Source organism: Anneissia japonica, unplaced genomic scaffold (assembly GCF_011630105.1).
Source record: "Anneissia japonica isolate Jap-2015-1 unplaced genomic scaffold, ASM1163010v1 scaffold287726_len2788222_cov184, whole genome shotgun sequence".
Lineage (NCBI taxonomy): Eukaryota > Metazoa > Echinodermata > Crinoidea > Comatulida > Comatulidae > Anneissia > Anneissia japonica.
Genome location: NW_022705125.1, coordinates 2155545 through 2167233, shown reverse-complemented (window position 1 = coordinate 2167233; position 11689 = coordinate 2155545). Strand labels below are relative to the sequence as shown.

The following is an 11689-nucleotide window of genomic DNA, read 5'->3' as shown; positions in this document are numbered from 1 at the left end:
AGGCCAGCCTGTTTTTAATGTCAACGTTATTTGATGCTAATTGCTCAAAATAAGCAAATAGATAATCGAATAGGACACATAACAGATAAAGCTGTAAATGTATCAGGCATTGTCCATTTAGTGTAAAAAGTTCCTTATCAGCTGTTTGAGAAATGTCTCCGACGAACCTGCGATATTTCACTATACCTTTGTAAAACTACTGCACACAAGAAATATCGGATCGTCACTAACTTTATCCAGCTAAAGATACAGTTCAAACAACGCAAACTAATTTACGCCCTCATGCTGGGGCTGCCGATAAACCACTATACACACAACACAAGTCACAACGGAAGTGAGAAAATTGAACACATAGTTTGATAACACTACTAATTAATGATGAGTAGACAGCCAGTATATTAAATAGCCAGACTATACAAACATTAATATAAAAAATTACCTTCCTTTCGCTTGAGTTAATTTGTGGTCTCAAGTTTACGACATTATTTTATTATCTTTAAAGACTCGCAGACTAATCAATGTTCGTTATTGGGGCATTGGACGGTTCCACAAACCCGCCCTTTAGATATCGAAAAAGCGTCATTTAAGTGGAAGTAGTGGGACATGCGCGTACTCCTGATTGTTCAGCTGTTATGTTTGAATGACAATCCGTCCTGCTGTCCTGTAAGTGAGCTTATGCTATATTTCCTGTTTATTCCTACACATGCGATACTTTTCATGTTTCTGTTGCGAAGTGGGTGATTTTTCATGATCCAATATGTAGCTGGTGTTTTATACACCTCTTGCTGAAAAGTGTCCTCTATTTTGTGTTGTATTTTATGCAGGCTTACTTTATTGCCGCATTAAACTCAATTTTATCGACCAAGATTTATTTGTATCTGTGGTTATTCCCGTATTTATTCGAATAAACGCCTCGCTTTGATAAAAGCCAGAGTCTCATTTGGAATAAACGCCTCCCTCTCGAACGAATGCTTCCCTAAATGACTGCTGTATAAACAAAAATGGAAGCAACATCATTCTCTCAATACATTCTAATTCTTTTTTTTTACCTGTTGAGATCAAGAAGTCTTCTCGCGCAGAACACATTTTGAAGATAATTATGTGTTGAATTTCAACATTTAGAGTGAAGTTAAGGGACGCTTATTTGAGTTTAATTGAGTTTGTATAAGGCAAAATTAAATACGACTAGTGTATTGAATGAAAGACAGAGACGAAAAAAGGTCTGACCCTCCGATCCTGAAAAAATATTTGGCGATTATTGTTCCAGTGAAATAACCAACTCTCTCCTTTTAAAACAAATTATTATGGAGTGTGTTCAAACAAACGCTATACAATCTTTTAGAAAAAAAAAAGGTTAAACGATTTAAAAAAAACATAAATAACAGTTAGCCAAGGAGGTATTAAATAATTATTTAATACCTCCTTGAGTTAGCTTTCTTTTGTACCGAAATAAAGACCCTTGGACCACGAGTGAGTATATTATGACTATTTTTATTTTGCATTAAAGGGGTTATTCCATTACGTGTTTCATGGACTACTGAAGGCAATTAGACTAGAATATTTTATAATAATTTCAAATAATGAAAGAAATTTCCTTTTGGATTCAAAAAGCATAGAGCCAGTATGAATAAATATAGTTAGGGTATAAATATAGACGGTTGTAAAATCCTTCTTCTTATTGACAAAAAGAGTATCTAATTTTATACAATTGAATAATCTATCTCTATGTTAATGGTCGATTCTAAAAAGTGTACTTTTTACGCATGTGCAATAATATCATAACACTGGATTTTTGTCGAAGGAAGTGTTTTCTATTGTTCGTAGGAGGTCATTGCAATCAAGCTTACCTTGGTATTCTTATAATTTTCATAAGGTGGTACGAACGATAAAACAATTGTTACAGCATTTCCACAATATATATTTGATGATGGTGAATTTAAGGTGACAAGGAGTACATAATAATTAAGTGGATTGCTGATCTTTACTTGATCGGCCATCTTGTTGAGCCTTTTTTGGAACGCAGCTGAGAGAGAGGAGGTCGAGGCGAGTTTTTCTGTTGTTCTGAGCCTGAGGGCAGGACTGTAGAGAGGCCAGCTTTTCTACCTTTTCTCTTCAAACTAGTGGCGAGTTACGCAAATCAAAAATGTCTGAATATGATTGGTAAGTTTGGTCCAGGAGCCTAGTAGTACTACCTAGGCCTAGTAATAGTGCTATAGTAAGAGCAGGTTGTTGTAGTTAGACCTAGGGCCTAGGCTAGGCCTACAGGTAGGCCCTACCTTGGTCTACTAGTACTACAGTCTACAGGCTACATCCTGTACACTGTATGTTTTTGGTTATAGAGGAGGTTGATGCCTAATTAATTATTTAATTAATTACATGTAGGCCTAGCCTAGGCCCAAAACTAATCTATCTAAGGCTAGGCCTAGCTAGGCCTATTAAAACATTTTTCCGACATGGCATAGTGCATTAAGATAGCAGGACTGAAGTTTAAAGTTGGAGGTCAAGCCAGCTACAACACCATTCAACACATCTGACTTGTGTAAGATGATCTGAAGAATTTAATTAAGTTAATTGCATTTTTACGTATCATTATATGTACCATGTCTAAGTGAGATAACATGGGTGGTGACTATGATAACACCTACTGTACAGTAACAAAACTATTACAGTATTACTATTATTATATTATGCAAAGTTATTTTCAACTCACAGCAGATGTTTGCTGAATTCTAGTACTACTGCCAGAATATGTTGATGTTTCATCTGTGACCTATTTTAAATTGTTTAATAATTTACTTTTAATGGTAATTTACCTCTAACTTATCCATACATATCTAATCTATCTTGATAAAAAAAACCCAAAAAGCTGGGGGGGGGGGGTTCCTATCAACTGGGACATTCATTGGGTACTGAACTCCATCCAGACAAATTCAACAATAAACATCAAAATACTGAGTTTACACTCCCTCTCTCAAAAAAGAGAGAAAAAAATAGAGGATAAGAAACAAGACAGGAGGAAAAGGAGAACATGGTAGGCCTACTCCAAAACAAGCTGTTTTTTTTTTATTTATTTCTATGTACTGTACCAGTAACTACTGATATCAATATTATTCAAAGACAATATCAACAAACAATAAGATGCATAGAACCATTAATAACATGTTCAAATTCAATTGATTGTTTACTGCTAATTAACAAGCAGATGCTATGCACTGTGTAGTGGCCTTTGTGCAAAACATAGTTTTTTTGCAATCACTTGAAAATAGATTTTTTCAAGTGGAGCAAGCATTTAACCCAAGTATTAAATATATTTTTTGACAATAAAAGATAAAGATTAGTTACTGTTCATAGCTAAAGCATGGCCAGTTACAGTACTTAACACATAAAATGCAAGATTACTTGAATAATGGGTCTATTGTACTTAATATGCACACACACATATATTCCATTCAGTTTCATTTTATATAGTAAAAAATAATACAAACTTGGCATAAACAGGTACTTATAATTTATAAACATGAAAACATGATTTATTGTCTTTGAACAAAGTGAAAACACCAAATTAATTGATAGTTTTATTACTTTATTCATGAAAGTAAAAAAAAAAAATTAGTACAATAGTATGGATTAGGACTATAGTGTGTACAGTAAGCTGGAAAAATGTGGCTTATACAGTACCGCTCACAAAGAAAATGCGTCCAAACCGTGTCTACTGTAGGACGTGTCCATTCATGCCCTACATCGTCTAAATATTGTTATTTGTACACATGTACAGTATGTCTCAGGTCCAAAATTATTTATTAAATTTTGATCATGTAGAATTTAAAAGTACCTACGACATCCTTCAGTAGTTTTAATGTGGCTATCAAAAAATCAAAGTAAATTTGGCCTGACCTACCTTGGATTTTTATTGCCCCTACTGGTGATGAATGTATTTATATTTAATTTACAGAAGTACTGTAAGGCCATATTAATTAAATTGTTTGTCTCAAAGCTCCCGCGCGCATTAAGAAATTCATGCGCGTTGTTCTCGCCTAAACTCTACAAACGTTTTTTTTTTCTTTGCCAATTTTTTTTTCTTTGCCAAATATCGGACTTTGAAAGACGATCCCTAACTCTTCCACACACATCTGCACGATGTGGTAGTAACTTGGTGTTAGTTGATGCGTGAAGGCGATCCCTAACTCAATCACAGCCCGACGACACACCGTGTCGCAACGTTCTCGGCGGTACAGTACATACCTAGATTCGATGCCCAAACTATCAATAATATAAGCCTAGGCACGGGGTCTAGGCTACACCATATGCGATCTCAATTCACAAAGCCAAAAGTTATTGTTTTTACTTCCGAACAAAAAGCATAGTAATTTAGCCCTGAGATGATTCGCCTCGGTTCGTCATGCTAGGACGACTTGGCCAAACCAGTTCGTTAGCAACGCCACAAACAGCTAGCTCTGCATAAATTATCAACAAAATCGCAACATGGCATCACGTGATCGATGTTGCGATTTGCATTGGTCTACTTTATGATGACGAAGTAACGGAAATACCTTGAAACTTTTTTTGCAAACAGCGCGATTTTCGACTACCGGATGTCGTTTCAGATGCCCCACCTGTCCCACTAGCTGGCTCGGCATTGATTATCAAGCATGTTTTTTGATTTTAATGCATGTGTTGGTTGTATCTATAGTACAAAGTTTTCAAGGTTTCATACATAGAAAATAAAAAAGACAATATTCTAATTCAGTTTATCTTTGTTTTTTATTCGGTGATAGCATTATACATGTGTTATGCAATCAACCTATGGTCACATCAACAGTAAATATTTGTATTTATTCTGCATACAGTACTTTAAAAAAATCCAAAATAAAAAAAACTAAAAAAAAACCGCGTTCCGCATTAGTTTTTTCACAACAAGGGAGCTTTGAGACAAACAATTTAATTAATATGTCCTAATAATATAGTATTCATGTTTTCACATTGTATTCATTTACACTCAAACTAATAAAAAGAGATAAATGTTTGTTTTTTTTTTAGCTAGCCAAAGTGTGCCAGATTTCATAAAAATTTACTGATCATCTGAGCCTGTTTTGTGTATATTGGAGATGTGGGTCAGGGCCATATTCATTATTGCCATTGTGGGGTGGGGAAATTAAGCAGGGCATGCAAAAGTGTATCAACAGGAGTATTAGGGTTGCCTAGTAGAAACTCAGGCAGAGTCAAGGGGCAGAGCTGGTGTAGGTAGGATTAGCTATAGGTATTGTTGTTTTTGAAGTCAATTAATTTCTGCTTTATAATAATCTGTGAACAGTGTCAATTGGACTGTGTATACTAGAAAATAACTTGTTTTATATTGAATACATTGTTTTTTTTTGTGGGGGGAGGGAGGGGGTGAGGAGGAGGTGAATCAAAAAAATGGGGTACATACTCTCCTAGGTATTATATGCCTGCAGGTTGACAGTTATATTTGTGAAGTTTTTCTTTGGTCATTTGTTTGAGCATCTAGAGCACTGATGTACTGTAAGCTTTTATAATTCTTATTGTTGTAGACAGTCTGAACTAGTATTTAAGGTAGGGATCTCTACTAAGATGAATTTTGCTTAAGTGTGCCAAGCTATTCAGTCAATTGTATTTATTAAACCTGCTTAATTCTGTTGAATAAACATTTTTTTCAGTCACCAACTATATCCATAGTAATAGTGACAATAAGCATTTATAAACTTGTGCAAGTTAGTAAAAAACAGAGGAAACCCGTCTTCCTTCCAAAGTGGGATCCTTAACAGTACTGTAGGAGAATGGAAAATCCTGGAAATCATCATGTGGTTAAAATATTTCCATAATAATCTTTTGGTCATGTGTTGAATCCAGGTATTTATTGTACAGCTATTTTGAGTAATAATTAGATATATGTATTTCCGGAGTGTCAATCAATCAAACTTCAACAACTGACCAATCTGAACTGGGCCAGTAATACGTGCATATCTCAGAAACACAGAATGTTGTCCCACAAACGCACCCTTTCTTGTATGTTTTTACACTGTTGTATAATGGGACCTTAGCAAAAGTATTCAAGTGGCAGGACTTTGGAGAAAAGTCCATTGATAGGCTAATGACTCTGAGGTACAATGGTCTATGTTTTTTTTCTACAATATAGTAGCACCTTACATTACAAGATTAGTGCAAAGTTGGCTAAACTCATGGTAGCCACTGTGTGAATTCGGTGAGCCATGGAGAACCTTACATAACCTTCGACCCGGTGCAGTGGACGTTTTAGAATGTCAATATTTACAACTTAATCAGAACAGGACTAGCAACACACACTTATCTCACAAGTTAAAATCTTAAAATTGAATAAATAAGTTATGTTAATATATAAGTTATGTTAATATATAAATAAAATAAATCTTACTATAAATAATATTAAATATAAAATCTATTTTGATATGTTTAATAATAATCCATTTTTTTTTCTTCCAGGGCATACTCTCTTGTTGATTCATCTAGAGTTTCCACTTTTCTTATATCCATGCTTCTGATAATTTATGGTAGTTTTAGGTAAGTATGATTCTCAAAACCTTCAATTATTATAATTGTATTATTCATATTTTTTTGTTAAAAGATTATTGATTCAATATAATCATAAACATCATTTTGTTGGATAAATATTTAATTTAATATGCTTAATGTATTCATACATTATGAAAGTGATGAAATTTTATATTTTATTTGGCTAACCTGATTTCCTGCTGATGTGATTGTAAATCCTTTGTTGAGCATACCACCAACCAACAGTTGGGCATTCACATGTTTGTTTAAGACCAACAATGGCATCTTACGAATCAATCAACAGATGAAGTATAGTACAGTATACTGTACCTGTAATAATAGCATGCTGAATTATATGGCTTTAGACAAGTAGTATTTTTCCGAATAACATAAAATAGTATACAATTATGTTGCAAAATGGATTGCTTTTTGATTCAGATAGAAGTTCTTAACATAGATCGTGGTTATGGAATATTGGGCAGAGTTGAAGGACAGTTAAATAATAGCATCAACAAAACCTATGAACATTGCCTATTTATTGCCCAGCTCGCTAAAGTATACTAGCCAAAATTTAGATTCTTTTATTTTATATTGTAGCAAAAATATAGTATATTGTAAGTGGTTTTCTAAATCAATTCATGGAAATTTACATGTTTTACCATCTTTGTTAAACAAATTTTATCATTTAGGTACCTTAAGTATTTACCACTCCACCAACAGTACCTGTACCTGCGTGCTCTATGTCGTCATGAGCTAAAAAGTTAAAATTTCCCCTCCATATTTGAATTTATTACCGTATTTTAAGTTACAATAAAAAAAAATTATATAAAAAAAAAGAAGTTCTCTATCCTGTTATAAACAGACAGTTAAAATAACTTTCATTTCCTGTATTCTTTAGCATACTTACTGGTAATCAATTCAAAGATTTTTCTAGTGAAATGTCTGATAAGTCAGCGAAAACTAAAATATATTTGTTTCATATTCTTCTGGTGGTGTTAATGATTTGGTACTTTAAACATGCTAAGATTTTATCAACATTTCTTTTGGCATACAATTTCTTTAATGTGTATCTGTGGTGAAAATTGTTAATCTCATCATTAGTGCCATCCCTCATCAAATTATTCCTTATTGCAACACAAGTGGGTTGAAATTCAAGCTTAAAAATCTAATCTATCAAAATTTTAAAATGGTTCAACTAAAAGGAACCACATTGCAAATACTGTACAACAAATAGAAATATGAAGTTCAATGGGTAATATGGCAAATATATTAAGAATTTTTTTGTCAAAAAAACACAGGAAGTATATCTTTTTTAACATACAACTCCTATTTATAGGGAACACCCTAAAAGGACACCTTTTGGCCCATAGGTGTCCCCTCAATTGGTATTCTACTGTATATTATACAATTTATTCATCCATAAAGGAAATGCTATATGTTGTTCACAATAATAATTTTCTGTATATTCATCCTTCTATGTCTGTTTAAAATGAAAAATTCTTTATTTTGTGAGTGGCTTTGACCTTTTGACCTGTAGAAATTTATTACATTACACAACTATCTATGACATACGCACACAATCTGCAGATTGCAAGTTTAGATGGATTCATTAATGTTTAGACACAGCATGAAATTGTGTAGTGAGTGGTTGTAACTAGATGGGTCAATAATCACTTGCATGGCATTCCAATTTGTCATGATATAGGGCCTAAAATGGGATCCAAGTTTCATGCATCATTTAAATGCTTATTTAAATGCATCACAACACAATACTTATGTTACTGTAGTACAGTACTGCTGTTGAGAAACCAACAAATCTTATCTGTACAGTACCTTATTTTGCAGTTAGTGCGACAATTTAATATTCTCTATAAATAAGACAGTACAATAATATTTTTCTGTGTTTGAAAATATGTAAAAATAAGAACAAAATAAGAACATTTTGAGCCTGAAATTGGCCAAAAAATAAGAACACTGAGTCTGGGCAAAATTTTTAAGTGTATCGCTACAGTAGTTCTGATTCCAATAGCAGCCCATATTTTCATTGCTCCACATGGTTTTTATGCTCTTTGTTCTTTTTATATCTTTGTTTCCACATTTGTTCCAGTTTATTTGACCTTTGTATTTTATTGATCTAGTAATTATATTCTATTAGGGGGCACACTTGTAACTAATGACAAGTATTTATTGCATTCAAGTACACTAGGGTTGTTTATCTAGCAACTTCCGCAGTGCTGTTATTGAAGAGGTTTCCTTGTTTCTGAACCTTGTAACAGCTTGCTTGCCCTTTTCGTTCTTTTATTTGATGTATTAATGTGTAACATAATTTGTAACAATGTTAGGAGTAAATCCAAAACATTTTTCTACTGTAACTCACTTGTGGGTTTCTAATGAATACTAGCCTACTATCACTAAATGTTAGGCTGATAAAAGAGTGGCAGTATTGTACAGTATACGCCAGAGGTACAGAGAATACGCAATACTTTTACTCACAGCCTTGGCAATAATAAGTCAATTCATGACCTATCATTTTAAAGCTTATAATGTAGAGAATATGAATACATATTAAAAAGTCTTGTTTTGGTCACTGCTGGTTTTGGCACAGCAAGCCCCAAAATAATAATTATATATTAATCTTATTCAAGATAAAATGTAAGTATTGTGTATGCTTTAATATTTGTCATCCTCTTAATTCAATTTAAAAACATTTAACTAAAAATTTTGAGATGTTATTTTTTTGTAGGTCTTTAAACATGGATCAAGAGGAAAAAGATAAAAACTTTGAAGAGAAGGAAACAATGTTATCATCGCCACCTTCAAATGTAAACAATTCTAGTGAGAATGGTAAGTGTATGCTAAAATTAATGCCAATAATAAGTTACTTTATGAGACAATTTCCTTGTATAACTGTGTTGGGGTAGGTTGAGTTCTTTGACAATGCAATTATCAAGGTTACTAATACTATTCTACACTAGTCTACAACTTATTCTTTTGTAAATGTGCCTTTATTAAATACTCTACAGTAATACCATGTGTTCTACAGTATTGCTTACACTAAAAGGTAATACTCTTTTGCCCACACTTTTCCTGCTGGAAAAGCATTCCACATTCACCAACTGCCCACGAGGACGTAGAAACCCTGCAGTCAACATTTTGGAAAGAACATGGAATTGATTTATGCTACTGCGTGTACAAATTTTAACAACACTATTTTAATTTGACATTCCTTTCACACTTAGACGTTATACGCAAATTATTGTAATATTGGGTTTAGTTTATCGGTGTTGCTTTTTGTTATCTTGAAGTTGTACATGTGTCTTGAAATAAGCAGCTTGGTCATTCACGTGCACACTCTTTGACGGTTCATCTTGGATGGTGTTCACACGCCACAGATGAAAGAAGGTCCTGTAAAGCCAAATTTTAGGAAAATATTAGAGATGTGAATAGGCTCAAAGTAGCCATTAGAATTTTGAAAATGTCCAACTTACGCTAGTATTTTTTTTTTTAGTTAGTAATAATTTTCCCAAAGACACTTCATTTGATTTGTTTGGCTTTAACCTTCTGCATTTAGGCCTACTTCATCAAGAGTCTCATCTACTAAGCACTTAAAAAACATTAGAAGAACTTGTTTCTCATAATGTATTCTCATAATAGCCACTGGCATCAGCTGCGTAGCGAGTTGATGACGAACCCAGTGCAAGATAATTGCCGGGCCCTAAAAGGCACCTGATCAGACCCGGAGACAGCCTTGATGGGGTCTAATTAGGTGAAACTCGAGCATAAATATCTATAAAATGTATTCGAAAAACATATTCAAGGATATGAAGAACAAAATATGGTAAAGTCATATGTATTTCATCGTTTGCAGTAGGTTGTGAATTTCATGAATCTCTAATAAAGTATAATATTGACAATAATAGAACAATCAATAACCTGATTGCAGTGAAGCAAAACGTATTCATGAAGTATGATGATCTGACATAAATAAAAAATGTGCACAATATAGTTGAATCAACTTTAAAAATAGGCTTATCAAACAAAAGTGCGTTCTGATATTTCAATTACTTTTAGAAATACATTTCGTGGTACAAAGCATATGTAAGTACCTAATGGAAGAAAATAGCCTTGATTGTATTCAACAGGTACAAAGTTGTTTATGGCATGTTTTTTTTTTTTTGTAAAATGTCATCCTGCTTTTAGTGTTCACATAGGTGTATTATAAAGAATACAATTTATAATTATGGCCTTGACAGTAAAACCTAATATTTTTTGGTTGTGTTCTAAAAACAAGTGGGTTTGGCCTACTTAAGCCATGCAAACAAAAAAAGAGAATTAGACATGTGAGTAAATAATGAAAAATATGTTTGGTGTAGCAATTTTTTTTTTTTTAATGGGAGTTCACATAGCTTTTCTCCTTTTTATTATGTGATAGGTTTATGCATACAGTACAAGGAGCTCAATGTATTTTGATAAGAATTTTCTTTGCTTACGATACGATTTATTGGGTTCACTTTCATGTCAGTGGCACCCATCACTTGGATGGTGCACCCAAGAACAATTATAAAACACTATAAGAACAAAGGAAAGCAAAAAGAAAGTTAAAAAAAAACAACTTGCACTAAAAACCAAACAAAGATAATGGGAAAAAACAACATACCATTAAAGCAAAACCAAGTAAATTACAGTATTGTAATTATTTATCTTTTGTCAGTGACCATGGCAAGTTGTTTTCTTGATTTAGTTTATAGGCAAAACCTTCCGTGGCTGTTTTATTTTGTTTGCTTTCATTCTTTCATTTAATACCAGGTATTGTTATATGAAAACTCCATAAAGCAATATACATGCAGTTAAAACTCGATACTGATTGAGGTAACAATTAAAATGTTGATTTTTTTCCTTCATTCATTTGTTGCCAGGTATCATTGTTGTGTTAAAACTCCATAAAAAATAAATGCATCCAGTAAAGCCAAACGAAAAAAAATTACTAGTTGCTTGTCTCCTCATGCATCCATTTTCTCTACCTCACCTATATTGTTTTATTTATTTTTTAAAATTCCTTTATTTATATATTCAAATACAAAAATCTGACAAACATCAGTAAAATTCCTCTCTCGATCGTTTGTGTTTAGGGATACATGGTATA

General features: G+C 33.0%; 1 protein-coding gene across 1 annotated transcript in view; it reads left to right on the top strand.

Moving 5' to 3' along the window:
- Positions 1–1783: 1783 nt before the first annotated feature.
- The window catches only part of LOC117105301 (signal peptide peptidase-like 3), a 41609-nt gene continuing 31703 nt past the window's right edge, over positions 1784–11689 (top strand). The window contains exons 1-3 of the mRNA XM_033246419.1: positions 1784–2160; positions 6478–6555; positions 9290–9390. Of these exons, the coding sequence (XP_033102310.1) occupies positions 2144–2160; positions 6478–6555; positions 9290–9390 (196 nt within the window). The 5' untranslated portion in view covers positions 1784–2143. The remainder of the gene's footprint in view (positions 2161–6477; positions 6556–9289; positions 9391–11689) is intronic.